This window comes from Callithrix jacchus, chromosome 2 (genome assembly GCF_049354715.1).
Source record: "Callithrix jacchus isolate 240 chromosome 2, calJac240_pri, whole genome shotgun sequence".
In the NCBI taxonomy this organism is placed as follows: Eukaryota; Metazoa; Chordata; class Mammalia; order Primates; family Cebidae; genus Callithrix; species Callithrix jacchus.
Window position 1 is genome coordinate 138,688,393 of NC_133503.1, and position 17,556 is coordinate 138,705,948.

The 17,556-nt window shown below is 45.1% G+C and overlaps 1 protein-coding gene across 4 annotated transcripts in view; it reads left to right on the plus strand.

Annotated features, from left to right (window-relative positions):
* ZNF366 (zinc finger protein 366) overlaps window positions 1–16,821 on the plus strand; it is a 69,610-nt gene extending 52,789 nt beyond the window's left edge. For all 4 annotated transcript variants that reach the window (XM_008991954.5, XM_078365366.1, XM_035291433.3 and 1 more), the window contains 2 exons: window positions 8,708–8,882; window positions 12,518–16,821. In XM_008991954.5, the coding sequence (XP_008990202.2) occupies window positions 8,708–8,882; window positions 12,518–13,050 (708 nt within the window). In that variant the 3' untranslated portion in view covers window positions 13,051–16,821. The remainder of the gene's footprint in view (window positions 1–8,707; window positions 8,883–12,517) is intronic.
* The last annotated feature ends 735 nt before the right edge of the window (window positions 16,822–17,556 follow it).

Consider the following 17,556-nt stretch of genomic DNA (forward strand, 5'->3'; position numbering starts at 1 on the left):
CCATGGAGCCTTCTGCTCTGTTTCATCAGTGGAGCTACAGGGGTTCAGAATAGGTCCATGGCCAACGCCAGGTCCCATCTGCCACTCTGTGCCTCCACCCACCCCACTTATGTCATGCCAGGCTGGAGGTCCCTAAAGAGCCTGCCCTGTTTGTCTCACTGTGGCATCAGTGCCCAGGGGTGGAGCCAGGCACTATGGAAAGGTCTGAGAGTGGAAGGCCCTTTTGGAGAAGGAGGCTGTTAAAGGATGAAGGTGATATGGAGAGCCTTTGTTCTAGAAAGGAGAAAGCAGGTTTAACCTTCTTCCCCTTACAAGGCAATGAGCAGGACATAGGAAAGAGCCAGAGAAGCTTCTAAAACAGCCTCCCCACCTTCTCCTCCTCTCCCCGCCTTGCCTCTTGACACTAGGGCTGAGTCATACATGTACTTTGAGGCAGGCCTCCCACAGAGGATGAGAGGGATTCCAAAGCTAGCCCCTCCAAGGCCCTCAGAAATGTCTGCTCAGGCTGTGGAATAACTGTGAGCACCGTCACTTCAAGTGTCTTTTACCTATTGCTAAGTGCCATGTAGCCCAGGGATGGAGCATCCTTGTTAAAATGTCCGTGTTAGACTAATTTGGTTGGATTTGTATTTCATCAGCTGAGAAAATGTGTGAACTGGAGTTTGTAAAGCCTGAAGCTCTGACAGGCATTACTCAGAAACGCTTTGGCCCCCTGGGGCTGTCCCTACCCCACACCAATGTTTTCTTTCTCTACTTCTAAAATGACAAGAAAACATTGCTCATGACTGGGTTTAATTCAAGTGATGTACTGGCCAGGTGTCATCCAGCCATGAAGACGGCTGAGGGGCAAGAAGAGGGAAATCACCACATTCAGTATCATTAGAGCCTTTCTGTTTGAAATGAAGGTTTTCTCTCTCTGCTTCTGCATACCTGATGCAGTTTAAATGATACTTTCTGCTGATCCATATTCCTGAAGTGGGGTTCCCTGCTTCCAGGGGCTGTTCCTGCTTTAATCCCTCTGCAGTGTGGCCCCACTTGAAGGAATCCCCTGTGAAGCTGACTTCTTTCCTGTGTTGGCAACTCTTGGAAGGGGTGAGGGGTCAGACACCAGAGCTTCCCTAGACCTGTGTGGGCATTGTCCGAAGGTGAGAGAGGGAGGCTTCTCCTTCCAGCCCTTTTCCTGCCACCCACTTCTGTTTCCCCTCCTTTTCTTCACGTTTTCAGTGGTTCGAAAGTGAATTTATGTCTGTCTAAAGTGGGAGTAAGCTGCATGCAGGACAGGCTACATAATTTTCAGGACCCAAGGCAAATGGGAATGCAAGACTCCTTGTTCAAACATTACTGGGAGTTTCAAGATGGTGAAAGCAGAGCATTAAGCCAGACTCAGAACCTTTCTGATGATGGCACCCTGTGTTGTATGCCCATGAAGTGAGGCCTGGTTGCATGAGCCCATGGGCTCCATGGGCCTCCTCTTCTCTCTCTTTCATTTCCTTCCCACTTCATTGAGCCCCTAGAGCACTTCACATGTAACAGAGCTGTTTATTCTTGCAAAGAGTTTTACTGTCTTCTACAATGGAGGTACAAGTAGGTCTCTTTGCCATTCTTCATTCCTTGTGATGAGTTTTCTCTTGGACTTCAAGCATGAACTGAATTTTTTAGCTTATCAACTGATGGTGGTGGAGTACAGTTGCTAAAATATGAAGGGAACCAGTTACATAGTTTACAATACCCTGAAAATTCACATCTGTCCCATTCAGCCATCTCCTACCTCCACCTCATCAGTTCTGGTCCAGTAGTAGTGGTAAAACCAGGCAGAAAATACTCCTGAAATATAGGATTATGTCAGGCGGCAAAGCCAATGTAGGTTACGTGTAGTTTGAGGGCACAAAGGCAGTTCTGCTTCTCTACCTTCAGGGACTTGGAGGACTTCTGGGGAGAGGTAATACCTGAGGATCTAGAGGGTGTTCTCTAGTATCAGTGCACGAGAGGTGCTGTGTAACCTGGGCCCAGCTTGATGTTTAGGGGCTCCCTTTATGAACAAAGGCTCCTTCCTCCTCCACTCCAATGATGGTGCATGTACATGGTCCAAAGCATGTCTGATAGTCAGGTTTACAGTTCAGAAACTCTGTTATACCCATTTCTTGAGGTTAGATTAGGCTCTATGTCTGGTCCACACCATCAGAACCTATAAGAAAGTGGTTTATAAAATAGAATGCCAGCTTTGAAACAATGCACAGCTTAAATTTTACAATGGGAGAGATGTGCCTGGCACAGGAATTGGACTGGCCATTTGCAAAGGTTATTTCTTCCTGGTGGTAAGTGTAGTTTATCATCAGACAAAATGAATTGGATATGAAAGGACATTCTTGTCAAACAATGGAGAAAGTGAGCTTTCTCCATACTTAACCATTTGTGAAATAAGAATGAGTGTCAGCCACCTCCACTCAGAGCCCTCTGTCTCTGAGACAGTGCTAAAAGCATAAGTGTCCCCATCTCCCATCAGTGTCACCCTGCTGGGTGCCCTCTTTGTACCATCGCCCTTCTTCCTTCCAATAGACTTGCAGAGCACGCCTGGGTTTACAGATTATGTCACAAGGCTCTCTGTTTTTGTAAACTAGCTCAGGTCACACTGTGGAGTAAGCCATCTCAAGGTGCTGTCTGAGTTCTTACTTCCCAGCTGTGTTGTGCTAGATTCTTGGAAATTTGGCCTTGGGTGAAGGTTGTTAGGATTTTGGAGTTGAGAGAGGGATGGAGGGCCATTTGCCCATTGCCATACAGTTCCCAGCCATCTGCGAGAAATGGCTGGCTGGCTGCTCGGTGGTGTTGGACTACAAGCCCAGGCAACTGAACTTGTGCTTTGTTGCTGTAACAGTGAAGAGCCATCCACTTCATGCCTCGTGATTGACATGCTGGGCAGAAGAGGCAGCCTTTGCTCTCTCCCCTTTACCCAAAAACTCACAGCAAGGAAGAGGCTTTTAGTTTCTAATTTCTTGGGATTCTTACCATTAAAATTCCTTCTTAACATAAATCCTTCCTCCTGTCTCAATGTGAATTGATCTTGCCGGCCCTGTGCTAGGTGGAAACAGCTGTCCCTAGCAAGCAGAAATGTTCTCTCACTGTGGGATTAGGCATTAACGATGGGATGGAAAATTAGAGGAGAGGAGAGCTTTCCATTTCATGTTTCTTTTTTTTTTTTCTTATAAAAAAGTTATTGCCCTTCTGAGCTCTTTTGCTATTGGCTAGACTTCTGGACTCATGTTTCTTGGAGCCAGCTGGAGTTTTTCCAGAGACCTGCGCCTGTAGACTTAAGCCACTTTTCAGAAATATGCTTCCCAGATTCTGGGTAAGCACACAGAGGTTGATTTGGATCCTATCCTTGTAGTGGCCACACTCCATAACAGCAAAGAACCAGCTGCCGTCTTTGGGAAACCTGTCCAGGAAAAGCAGCCATCCAGAATTTCCGGGACAAATTCTCTTTTGAGATGGGTGAAGCCGGGAGCTGCCTAAGTTATGAATCACCAGGTCATCTGAAACCTTGTCTGCAGCAGAAGGCTGAAGGCCAGAGGGCAGAGCTGTCAAAAGAGGGATAAAATCTCCCTGCAGAGGGTCTCCACCACTGTTGTCAAACTGACTCCATTTTTCCCCTCACTTTATTTGACGCTCCAAGAAGTGAGAAACCAGATGGGGGGCTTTGAGGGGCCCAGTGCTTGGGGTAAGGGTTTTCAGGCTGGCGTGGAGGGGGTTAAGGCAGTGACCAGATAGCAGGCTTTTGGCAGCAAAGCCCTCCTCAGCAGAAGGAAGGATATAGCTGTATGAACTGCCTGCTTAACAATGCCTCACATGTCCCCAGGGGCCCGCCTGCAAATAGATTTCATCTTGCTTTCTCTTGTACTTTTCAAAGCTTCCTGTTTTCTCACGGTCCTTTTGGACAGTTTACAGTCTCTCTCTCCCTCCCTCCCTCTTTCTCCCTTTGAGAAAGGAACACCCTTCTTATTAAAAGAGAGAGAGGGAGAAGAATGTGCGGGTAGGGCAGTTTCACGGAGGCCATTCTCCTCAGCAGCAGCCTGCAGCTCTGACCTCTTCTCTTTGAATAGGAAAACACAGGCTTCCTGGCGCATCTCAGCTCTGAAGCTCACAGCAGGCTGGTTGGGGTGAGGTAGTATGCTGCTCTGGCTCCAGACAGTGGCTGCTGGCTGCCGTCACTCTGGGTCTCTGACCAAAGCCAGCTTCTCCATGGCTGTCAGCATGGCCACTGGAGTTCATGGCAAGTACTCGAGGTGCCTCCAGGCCCTAGACCAGAAGGAGAGTGCCAGAAGGCCAGGATGAGGAGGCCCGGAGCACACAGGCATCTGCCAGCTGTTCAAAGGGCAGACTAGGGATGGGGGAGCCAAATCACTGGGCCGTCTCCAATCCCTGAGCCTTGGATGAAGCCTTTCTTTCCATCCTTATATCTAAGACCTGGGGCAGGTACAACTATTTGCATTTCTACTACACTTCAAGCAGCCTGGCGGGTATTAACTCAGTGGATGCCTCATTTGGCTTTTCCTGTAATATTCCCCTCATCTTCAAAGAGCTTTCCATTTCTGTAATGTAAAAGAATCTACTATACACACAATAATGAGAGTAAAAAGAGCTAATATTGATTGAGCTCTTACTATTTGCCAAGCCCTTCTTGTGAGTTATCTCACTTGATCCTTAACCTTCATAGAAAACAATGATTATTATCAACGTTATACAGAAGAGAAAATGGAACAAGCTCTCTGTCCTTCTGTGTCTTCACCTCCTCTCCCTACTCTGACATCTCAAAGCCTAATAACTCATGCAACGCATTTTTAGAGGGCACTTTAAAATATTTGTTTCCATTTTTCATTAAATTTGAGGTCCACTTCCATCTTAAAAAGCGGGTAGATGGAGAAGCTGAGATTTCATTTTGAGACACACTGATGGTGCTCCTTAGAGCTACCGAGAGGTCAAGCGGGGGCACACTGGGGGAGATGCCCACTGCACAATGAGATCAGAGTCCTCACCACTCCAGCAGCTTCCTGAACCAACATCCACTCCTATTTTATTCTCCACAGACCTTGGCAGGAGATGATTTCAGCAAGTCCTGCTTGGGCACACTCTTAGCTACACATTGCATGATTTAAGAAGGCCTCGACTTAAACGGCTGCTTTTCCCTGAGGAAGAACCTAGAGATTCGGTGGTCCCTCCCATCCATCCTTCATCCCCCTGGTGTAACCCTCCTCCCCTACTGTGCCAGTTCTGTTCGGGGCTCACATCTCAGACTCCTCCACCCAAGAGCGCCATGATTCACTGGCCCGTCCTCTTTCTCCGGCTTCTCTTCACTAAGTGTCTGAGAGGTTTCTCTCTCGAGACAGACATAAAATATCTCCATAGACTTGGGTGCTTTCACATGAGGACAACCTTCTGAGAAAGATGAGGAGGCCAAGTGTTCTCGATAAGGACCAAAAGGCTTGGTGGCGGATCCAAGTCTGAGAGAAGAAACTAAGTACCTACCACCCAGACGTGAATGGAGCCCAGGTATCTCAAGTCCTGGGTTAACTGGCTCTATCCTTCTGCCACTGAGGAGTTTAGTTTGAAAATTAACAGGTTTAGTGGGAAAAGGATGAGAGCTGGTGATGGATGCTTTTTAGAATTTTGCGTGAAGTAATGATATTTCCCTGACTTGTTTATTTCCCCCACAAGTACTCATGAAGTGTAGTATGTGTGTAGCCCTGTAGCTTGATATTGATTTGGCTACAAAGAAAAGGAAGTCAGCTCACTGGAGGCTACCTGGGATGCTGTTTAGAGCCCAGACACCTTTATAATGGGCACACATCTCTGTGCATGGAGCTGGGGAAGGGGAATAGATGGGACCTTGGGGCAGGTGAATTGCAAGGTATACACTACCCCAAGGCCCCAGAAGGTGTGGCAGCAACAAGAAGTTGATCATTATCACAACGGTAATGGTTACCTTACTTGTGGTGTAAGGTTGACTGAAGTGTCTGAAAATAACTATGAAGACAAAGTGCACTCTGCACATTTTTCTCAGTTAGGCTAAAATTCCACCCCCTTTACAGAACCGTCTCAGACCAGTTCAGCTTCTAAGGCTTCAGCAACCACAGATAATAACTGAAAGAATTTCTCTCATCATGGGAGCCAAGTGCAGAAGTTGCTCATCACTTCTTTTCAATGACCTCTTTCTGGCCTATAGGACCACGAGACCCAGTTCATGCCTGGACTAAGGCAGTAACCTAATTGATCTTCTGGCCTTCAGCTTCTCTCCCCCTACATGCCTTGTGCTTAACCACTCATGGCTTTTCCTTTGATCAGTTCTTCTGTGGTGATATTCCCCACCCCTTTCCACACTCAGCAGATGCTTACTGAGGAACCATGATGTGTCACGCCAATACTAGGCTGGGAATAAATAAAAAACAGGCAAAGCTTTATGCCTGTCGCAGTCTCCTGAGTGAGAACATATCTGAAGCACATACTGGTTATACTCAGCAATTGTAACAGCAGCTTCACTCCGAATAACCAGGAACCATCCCACAAACCAAATGAGGTATGCTTTTTCTAAAAATGGCACAGGACTGGAAATCTCTAATCTAGAATCTCTAGGTTCAAAGCTTCTTTTTGACCTGGCGTGGTGGCTCATGCCTATAATCCCAGCACTCTGGGATGCTGAGGCAAGTGGATCACTTGAGGTCAGGAGTTTGTGACCAGCCTGGCCAACATGGTGAAACCCATCTCTACTAAAAATACAAAAATTACCAGCTCCAACAATCCCAGATACTTGGGAGGCTGAGGCACGACAATCATTTGAACCCAGGAGGTAGAGGCTGCAGTGAGCCAAGATGGCACCACTGCACTCCAGCCTGGGCAACAGAGAAAGACTATGTCTCCAGAAAAAAAGCTTTCAGCCATGATGGTGGAGAAGTGGGCAACTTAAGCTAATAAACATAACGCTAATAGAACTTTTACACATTTGCACAACTGAGCCACAGATTGATACATCTTAATAAGTTATCTCAATTGATAATAAAACAGTCATCTATCCTACATATTGCTTCTCTTGAGAAAGTTGAAATTAGACAAATTCTGTCATCCTTTTCTCCTCATAGATCACCATTTTCAAATGAATATGGTGTGCAGGTGCTCTGTCTGGATGCTGAGCTTGGAACCCCACACAGTAGGCCAAATTCATTCATGCTAGTAAGAGAGAGCAAAGGTGCGGAATTCTCAAACATGAATTAAGAGTACAGAGCCAGCCATTCATTATCCATACATGGATTGCCTGTGGCAAATGCATAATCCCAGGCTGGCTTCCTCTTACTATCCAGCATTCTTCTAGGCTAATCTCCCCAAATCATCATTTGAGAGGTCTACCCACTCTTTCAAGACGAGCTCAGCACTCATCTCTCACAGCCAACTAAAGAAAATGCTGCCTTCATTAATAAATTTTAATCCAGGATCCCCAACATTGGCCCTAAAAATATATCTCAGTGGGAAAGGAAAACTGGTATAAGCCTCAGAGGATGCCTCACCCTGACTATCTCTGTATCTCACCACATGTCACTGCCCCAGCTCCACTGGGCTCGGAGGTTGGGGAGGGAAAGGGAATGCTCCTCCTTTAACTTTCTGGTCCAAGCACAAACCCAAAATCACTCTTTGCATTCCTCCTGCCAAAGCTAAAGAAGGGCTGGAATTTCCCTGTTCTAGTAAGGTTTGGGGACAATAAAGGCACCCCCAGAGCAGTCTGCTTCTGGTCTGCACTTTCTGCATATACAAAATGACCTGTGAAAAGAAAGTTCTGCTCTTCTTCCAAAAGAAGTTGGCGAACCAGTGGTCCTTCACGTATTTGCACTTTGATGGAAATAGAAAGAATCGTGAGAAAGAAAGAGTAAAACATGTTTTTTTTTTTGTACACCTGAGATTGTATTCTCACTACTTCAAATTTCTACCCAGAGAAAAGACACACTCCTTCCTTGGAGGATTTTTCATTTCTCTTAACTTTGAAATTCAAACCAGTAATTAGAAAATAAAGCAATCAAAAAAGCATTGTCTGATACCATTTATGTAATAATACAGTGCATTATTTTATTCCCTTCTGCCTGATACAGAAGAGTTGTGTCAGGAGACACAGTATAGTCTGGTGGTTGGCCATGTGGCCTCTGGCATCCGATAGCCTGAGTTCATTAACCCAGCTTCAGCACCCACTAGTTGTGTGCCTTGGCTAAGTGACATAAGTCCTCAGATTGCCCATCTTTAAAATGGGATGGCAACAGCATCCATCTCATGACTGGTGTGAGAATTAAAGAAGATAATCCATGGTAGACTTAGAACAATGCCTTCCATATTGCATCATAATCATATTCTTATTATTAAAGGAAGAATACTTGGAACCACTGCTTTTCAGATCAGCTCTTCTCCTTTTCCAAAGCTTTTATTCAAAAGAAGCTTTACAAGCTTTGATATTTTTACTTTGAATTTAAAGATCTCTGAACACCAGGAACAAATCTTATGAATCCACCCCTACTTGCTCCACCTCTGAGGCTCCTTCCTGATTTCCTTGGGGACATTTTCCTTGCAAGCAGATTAAAATGCCAAGGTCCAAACAAAATAAAAGCAGTATCTGTGCTCCAGAGGCCTGGATGGGGCTTCATTCAGGCAGAGTAACCTGTGTTCTCATCCCCATCTTCAACAGCTATGTGGGAAGGAATTCAACCGGATGCACAACCTGATGGGCCACATGCACCTGCACTCGGACAGCAAACCCTTCAAGTGCCTCTATTGCCCGAGCAAATTCACCCTGAAGGGGAACCTGACGCGCCACATGAAAGTCAAGCACGGAGTCATGGAACGGGGCCTTCATTCCCAAGGTAATCACTCTCCTGAGAAGACCTGTGAGTCAATCCAGTGAAAAACAAATTGGAGCTGAATTCGTTTTATGGGGCATTACCTTGAGGGTTATTCTTGTCAAGACCACAGCAGAGGAGCAGGAGTAGCCTTATGATGTTACTAGAAAAAATCTGGTGCTAATATCTGAAGGTAGTAAGTACAAGTGAATTAGAGGACATTGGACCATCAGCATGATGCCGTTTGGTACCATTGCTGGTTCCTTTGTTCCAGACACTACATCAGGTGCCTTGTCGCTATATTCATGGCATCTCCAGACTGGAAGAACTTCTGTTATTTCTGTTTTACAGTGGGGGAATGAAGGCTTCAAGAGATCAATTTTCCCAAAGTTGCTCCACTGAAAAGCAGCAGAGTCAAGATTTGAACCTCGACCTGACTCTGCAGCCTTTATTGTACCCACTTCATGGCATTGCTGTTAATGGGCACACAATTTTTCTTTCCTTTTGAGAAAACAGATATGCAAGCCCTACTGTTGGCAGAAGTGTGTTGGTAGCAGGCTAGGTCTTTCCTACTTGTTCGTGACCAGAAACACCCAAGGACAATTTTCCTGCTTGGTAGGTAGGGCTGATTGGCCCATATGCAGAGCAGGGGGTTACAGCCTACTGATTTCTCACTAAACTAATGAAAAGTTCTTACCGCCTTTACCTGCGCAGTCCCAGGACCATTGGCAATGAAGAGTTTGTGTTCTAGATATACTAAATTCATCAGGGTTGCTCCTTAATCACCTAATCGACCAGTACTTCAATAAATAGGCAATAAATGCACCTGTGTCCAAAGCAGTGAACTACATGCAGTGGCAGATACTAGGAGAAGGAGATGGTCTGCCCTCTAGGATGTCTGTGCGTGGGGAGAGAAGGCAGGTTTACATGTAATTTACAAAATCATATTAACAGCTTTTCGGTCACTAGTATGATCAAAGCACAGGGTGAGACACCTTAGGGACATGATTGCTTGTCCCTACAATGCCATGAGAGAGACTTTGTTATTCTCATTTTATGTAAGAGGGGACCAAGGCCTAGAGGCGTTAGATAAATTGCTCAAGATCAAACAGCAAGTCTGAAGACAGAACTGGGATTCCCAGTTAATAATTTCTGAATTAAGCCAGTGCTCATTACCCTAGGCAGAAACATCGGGTAATTTGTTTGTGTGCTGTTTCACTCACCCACTTACAAAAGAGATGATTGAGTGGGCATGCGTGTTCATAAATAGATACACACATGCACACACAGTGTGAAACAAAATGATTGTAGCTTTCAGGTTTTTCACAGTACCCACTGAGTTTCTAGTGACTCCTGGATGACAGGGAGCTGTGGTCACAAAACAAGGGCTGGAGTTTGTGCAAAATCCCTGAAAAACATTCTGGTTAAAACAAAAACAACTTTATTTTTCCTGCAAATGTTTTTCTCCTGCACTATTCACTGAATTTCTAGTTGCCTGAGCCACCTCCCCAAACTAGGCTTTTCCAGAAGAGGTGAGGTTTGCTTGGTCATCAGGACGGTCAACATACAAGTCAATGAGGAGACCACACTCCATCTGAAAGCACAGCCTGGTTGCCATGACTTACCCCACACTGATGCTCAAATCCTAAAAGGCACCTAACAACTCTGTTGTTCTGGAAAAATAACTATCAGAGAGTTGCTTTGAAAAATTTTAACAGACTTTCAATAATCTTGGTGTTTTCATCTACAAAGGGTATTAGCTTTTATTTTTACTCTAGCTTTTGAAGTGGCTCAAAAATCATTAAAAAGATCTTTCCTGTCCCCTGACAAGATTAAAGATACAGAAGGCTTCATCGCCTGACAGCATCATAAAGTGAGCAAAGTTGAACATCATGGCCTCTACCCTTCTTTTTTGTACATCCCCTCCCAGAAGCCTGGTCTGGTTGCATCCTGGGTCCCCTCCCTTCCTGTTGCTCTTCCTCAGTGTCCAGCCAGTTCCTGGAGGCCTGACTATTGGCTCATCAAAGGCCAAGTCCTTAAAGATAGGATCAAATGAAACTGCCGTGCTGAAAAGCCCGTACCTACAGCCCTGCAAACCAAAGCCAAAAGTGTGGTCTTCTCAGCAGGCACGGTGGCTCACCGAGAATCACTGAAGTGGATGACTTCTGGGTGTTGTGGTCATCCGAGACCTTTGGGAGGCTAAGGCGGGTGGATCACCTGAGGATAGGAGTTGGGGATCAGCCTGACCAACATGGAGAAACCCCGTCTCTACAAAAAAATACAAAATTAGCCGGGCGTGGTGGCACATGCCTGTAATTCCAGCTACTCAGGAAGCTGAGGCAGGAGAATCGCTTGAACCCTGGAGGTGGAGGTTGCAGTGAGCCCAGTTTGCACCACTGTACTCCAACCTGGGCGACAGAGAGAGAGTCCATCTGAAAAAAAAATGAGGCCTTCTCGAATCACTGAGCCCAACAGCAGGGACACTCGTGGTCAGACACAGGGGCTCTGTAAACTCCTCAGAGGACCTCTGCATGACATCTCTACCCTGTCTATGAGTAGGCTGTTGGCATAGGGCCCACAGTCATGAGGTGGTGTCTGCTCCCCAAATGGGATCTCTTTGTTTTGTTCAAGGTGAAAATACCTTTATTATTGATTTACTTTTTTCAATGATAAAACATGTGCTCATGGTTAAAAAAAACAACAGTAATGTATTAAAAGTTAAAAGAAAATGTTCATTGATTTTAAGATTTTGACATACCTCCTTCCAGACATTTTTTAATAGAGATAGCTAGCTAGATAATATTAGGTTTGTACTATAAATAAATAAATATACCCACACATACATATGTATATATTTTGTTTACTTAAAATACATAACCAATATCTTTTTATGATCAATAGTAGATCTCTACATCACCTATACATGGTTCACTATATGGATATATCATTTATTTAACCAAACCCCTATTGTTAAATACAAACATTTTTCACAGTTTGACTGTGATGAAAAATATGGTGATAAGCATCCACACACATGTGTTTTGTGCACCTGCCTGCCTATTTTTTCAGTTTAAATTCACAGTAGCATAATTACTAAGTCAAAGCTTATTTTTAGAGATTTTGCTGCATGTTGCCAAATTCATCTTAAAGGGATTAAACCAATTTAACGCTGTCTGTGACAAGCCTCCCATCACCACATCCTTACTGGGAATGATCTATTTTTATTTTTTAATTATTTAATTATTTATTAATTTTGAGATGGAGTTTTTCGCTCTTGTTACCCAGGCTGGAGTGCAATGGCGCGATTTCGGCTCACCGCAACCTCCGCCTCCTGGGTTCAGGCAATTCTCCTGCTTCAGCATCCTGAGTAGCTGGGATTACAGGCACGCGCCACCATGCCCAACTAATTTTTTGTATTAGTAGAGATGGGGTTTCACCATGTTGACCAGGATGGTCTCGATCTCTTGACCTCGTGATCCACCCGCCTCGGCCTCCCAAAGTGCTGGGATTACAGGCTTGAGCCACCGCGCCTGGCCCTTGATCTATTTTTTCAATATGCAATCAGAATATATTAAACGGCCCCGGGCTGCTCCCTTTCCTCGATGTCCCATTTGTGCAGTATTTCGTCAGGTGCATGAATTCTCGCTCTGCTCTCCTAGGTCTGGGAAGGGGGAGAATCGCCCTGGCACAGACAGCCGGCGTCCTGAGGAGTCTGGAGCAAGAGGAGCCCTTTGACCTCTCTCAGAAGCGCCGGGTCAAGGGGCCGGTGTTCCAATCAGACGGGGAGAGTGCCCGGGGCAGCCCCTGCCACGAGGAGGAAGAGGAGGACAACTGCTACGAGGTGGAGCCCTACAGCCCCGGCCTGGCCCCGCAGAGCCAACAGCTCTGCACACCCGAGGATCTGTCCACCAAGCCCGAGCACGCCCCCAAGGTGCTGGAGGAAGCCTGCAAGGAGAAGGAGGAAGCGTCTAAGGAAGAATGGGAGGAGAGGAGCAAGGGCGACCTCGGGGCAGAGGGTGGCCAGGAGAGAGATTGTGCCGGCAGAGAGGAGTGCCTCAGCCTCAGGGCTTTTCCGAGCACCCGGCGGGGCCCCTCTTTTTCCGATTACTTATACTTCAAGCACAGAGATGAGAGTTTGAAAGAATTACTGGAGAGGAAAATGGAAAAACAAGCAATGCTTTTAGGTGTCTAAGTGGACAGTTTTAAAATTACATTTGGAAAATGAGAACGAGGCAGTTCAACTATAGCTTTCTACATGAACTGTCATTTTCTGGGGACTGGTGAATAGGACCAATCTCTACAAATGGCTTAGACTAAATGAGCAGGGATGTGGGTAATGTAAAGGCTTCTCAGGTCATTCACAGGGCCGTGATGCCTTTCACACATGTACAGGGTCTTCTTCAGTGCTATTTTATGCATCGCCAGTATAATAAACTGTGCATGTTCTTTTAGATATCTAATTATAAGTTGATGCTGAGGTGCTTTTAGAAATTCTATTTTCATTTGATTAATATGCAATAAATGGTAAATTTCTAATTGCAAAAATATGGTGCTTGAGGTGTCACCTTATGAATAACAATTTAGGTGAATTTGTGAAGGTTATATTTCCCAGATAGATGAAAATATTAGTAGTTGTGTATATTAAAATAGTCTTTATTCTATCACCAAAAATGTCAGAAATGGCGCAGGAGGATGAGCTATGGAGGAGAATGTGCTCAAGCAGTTGCTGCAGATATAACGTAAAATTTCAGGAGAAGAATAATTTTTACTAAGGGAAATGGGCGATACTTAGATTCCTGCTTAGAATACTTAGATTCTCTTATTCTGTGTCACCTGTCTTCGTAAGACTGGGCGTTTGGAGCATTTTTTCAAGATGATATGATGATGTTCAGAGTCCTGTCTCCTCAGATCAGCCCCCACTTCTCGAGCGGAGCTCCCTCCTGGAGACCACAGCTGTCTTGCTCTGAGGCCTCATGCCCCATAAGACAGATGTAGGGATCAGGCATGGTGATTCATGCCTGTAATCCCAGCACTTTCGTAGTTCGAGGCAGACGGATCACTTGAGGTCAGGCATTTGAGACCAACCTGGCCAACATGGTGAAACTCCATCTCCACTAAAAATACGAAAAGTAGCTGGGCATAGTGGCAGGTACCGGTAGTCCCAGCTACTCAGGAGGCTGAGGCAGGAGAATTGCTTGAACCCAGGAGGCAGAGGTTGCAGTGAGCTGAGCTCACACCACCTCACTATAACCTAAGTGACAGAGTGAGACTCTGCCTCAACAAAAAAAAAAAAAAAGAAAGAAAGAAAAGAAAAAGGACAAATGCAGAAAGAGGTTTCACCAGCTAGCCAGTGAGCAGGGGGCTTTCTCCTCAGAGCTAGGGGTGGAGCAGTGACCCCAGAGAATTCTCCTAGAAATCTAAGCTCTGACTTATTTGAGGTACTAGAATAGTTGTCAACTGATCATTAGTAAAGAAGACTCTGGACTGTGTTCTCAATGCTGGCTGAACATTAGAATCATCTGGGAGAGCCTTTAAAAACGAAAACACCAAACCAAGGCCTCACCTCTTATGATTCTGATTTAATTGGTCTGGAATGGAGCCCCAGAACTGGAATTTTCCAAATTGCTCCAGGCGATTCTTATGTGAAGCCATGATTGAGAAGATTGAGGGGACTAAAATAGAACTCACCGTTTCTGTGACTTCCAGGACACCTCCCAGGGACTTCATAAGTATTTCTGTTCCTAGCCTCAGACTCATTAAGGTTGAGAATAGGAGACTTCACAATCATACTGCTGACTTAGACCTTCCTCCCTGCCTGTAAGAGCACACACACTCTGTACATAGAACACACTTTTTACATTACACTAGAAGATGATGCCTCTAATGTTTATGGTCACTTACTATGTTGAAAAATGCATGACTGGCCTGTGGTGACTCATTATTTCTTCCCAGATGCTTGAACCATGATGCCAGTGAGTAGAAATGACTCTTTTGGGTGGGTTGGGCCCAGCAGTTTGGCCTTACTTAGGCACTAGCACTGAGAAAAGCAATACTGACTGGGTGTCATGTATGTGTGACTGCCCATAAGCAATAACCCTCTGGTACTGTGTCTGTTTATGGGAAAACCTCTTGCTTGGTAGTTTTGACTCTCATTTGTAGAGCTAGGTACTGGTTATTTTTGTGCTTCATCCTATCCCATGTCCATCTCCAGCTGCTGGGGGCTGGCCTTTTCTGTAGGCCAAGGTGCTACCCTATCAGCCCCACCTGGTCGTCATCACTCACCCGTGTGTTTTGTCCATCTCTGACCCATTTCCCCTGACACCTTGCCTAAAGCTTCTCCTGTCAGCCTCCCCACCACCATGAAGTGCTAAGCCTGCTATGTCCTGCAGTAAGGGAACCTGCAAAGGAGATGGTGAAGAGAAGACTGTGGGTTTCTGTGGTTACAAGCACAACTCTGGGTCAAAAACCCGTTCTCAGAAGGGCAAGTCCCTTCCACTCTCTATTAATACAGCTCATCAGTCCCTCAGATAAAATTGCCCAGGAGGTTGGCCTGGGAGGCCTCCAACACTTAGGGTTCAGTTACACACTTATTCACACTGTGGCCATGTGTTGAGGACCTACACATGTGCTGTGTTTGACCACAGGTGCTGCAGACTGCCATTTGGTTGTGTGTATCCCTGGCTGGAATGGGAACCAGGAAATTCTAGAGTAACAGGCTCTAGTCCTTTCCACCCAAAACAAACCATGTGGGAATGTTTGAGGGATCAGTCAATGTTGAGATGGAGAGAGTATGGTCTAGAATGGTGGTTTTCAGATTGTGTTTAGAGGAGCCAGAGGTGATCTGTAGGCCTCCGAAGAGTGGTTAGTAGAGGAGAAACTCTCTACTCCCACACCCACCTCACTCGAAGCAGCTCAGGTTCCATCTGATTTATACATTAACATTTTAAGAAAAATTTTATTTGGAGGGAGATAAAAGGTCTAGGAGAAGTAAAAACAATTTGTTATGGAGTGTATTCCAGGGCCTGTTTTTAGTTGTTGACTCTGGGCATAAGACGCTTGATTAGAGCTAACCTGATGGTTAACACAGCATTAACCTTCTGAGCACCAAGGCTAAAACCTTGGTTTTGTATACTGTTGAGTGATCAACATCCTGGTTTGCCTGGGATGATCCTGGTTTAGACCTATTGTTCCAGGATAATTATTCAAGTGTCACTTTAATTCTCAAACATATTCCATTTTGGGTGAGAAATTACATGGACACCCTATGCATAAGCACAGAGTTAAGGTAAGGGTTGGCCAACCTTGACTAATGAGCTGATGAACCAGAAGGCAAGCCTTCCAAGATTACCAGCACTCCAAAACCAGAATGCCATGTTGTGAGACTCTGAAAATAGGTCAGTACCAAATGCTTTCCAGCCTTCTGACCACTGTCACTTCGAACCAATCAATGGACCAGCCAAGTGGCGTATTTCTCTTTTATTCTTTTTATTCATTCCTATGATTACTCCTCATGTTGCCTTTCAATTCCTCTTTCATTTTTAAAAATTTGACTCCCCACTGGCCATGAGACTAAGGCAGACCTTTCATAAACCCACAAGAGTAACTGGTATATTTGTATATGAGTAGTTGCATGAGAAAGCGCAATGTGCATACTGTATTTATTAAGCCCGGAAGGCATTTAATAAAATATTAACATTGTGTTTTGAATTATGATCTTTGTCTGCTTTGCTGGAACAAAATATAACAGAGCTAACATTTGAAATCGTTCACATATTTGGACAACATTACACCAAATGTTGATTTTGTACAGAACTCTGGCTTGCTATTTAAAAACTAAAACTCTTAAGTATATAGCAGCCCAAGTTGTGAATATTGCTTCTGTTTCACTGAAAAACCAGTTTACCTGAAAAGAGCATGTAACCTATATTTTGTTAATTTAAGCAAATAAAGATATATTGAAAAAGCTGAATTAATTATTTGCAGATACCTGAAATTTTGCAGGGAAGCTGCCATTGTCAACATCTCACTCCTGCCATTATGCCCTCTGCCAGAGTGGTTCCCAGTGCTTCACTCCTCAGCCCCAGGGATACAAGTGTGTTGGATTCTCCCTCCCTCAGGGCTTCAGAAAGAGATGAATGAATCCCAATCCATCTGCAGGAAGGTGACATCTTCCTCATCCTGTTGCTCTTTCCTATTCAGAAAAAAAATTATTCTGGAAGGGTGTTACAGGCAAGTGAGAGGTGAAGGCAGGATTGTCTCATTCTGACTCACATTCTTTGTAAAATAAAGTTCAACAAAGAGACAGTAGATGCTGTAAGCAAAAGCTCCAATCTGCTCCCAGGTGGCCTGTGTTCATAGCCCAGCTCTCCCACTCCCAATCTTTGGGACCTGTGACCCGTTCATGAACTACTTTGTGCCTCATTTCCTTATCTGTAGGATGGGACTAGAAACTCTACCTTTTTCACTGAGTTGTTGAAATGACTTAAAACATGCAAGACACTTGGAATGTGCTGATTCACAGTGATGCTGTGTTAAGAATTAGGCACTGTGAGGCCAGGTGCCGTGGCTCACACCTGTATTCCCAGCACTTTGGGAGGCCTAGGTGGGCAGATCACGAGGTCAGAGATTGAGACCATCCGGGCCAACATGATGAAACCCTGTCTCTACTAAAAACACAAAAAATTAACTGGACATGGTG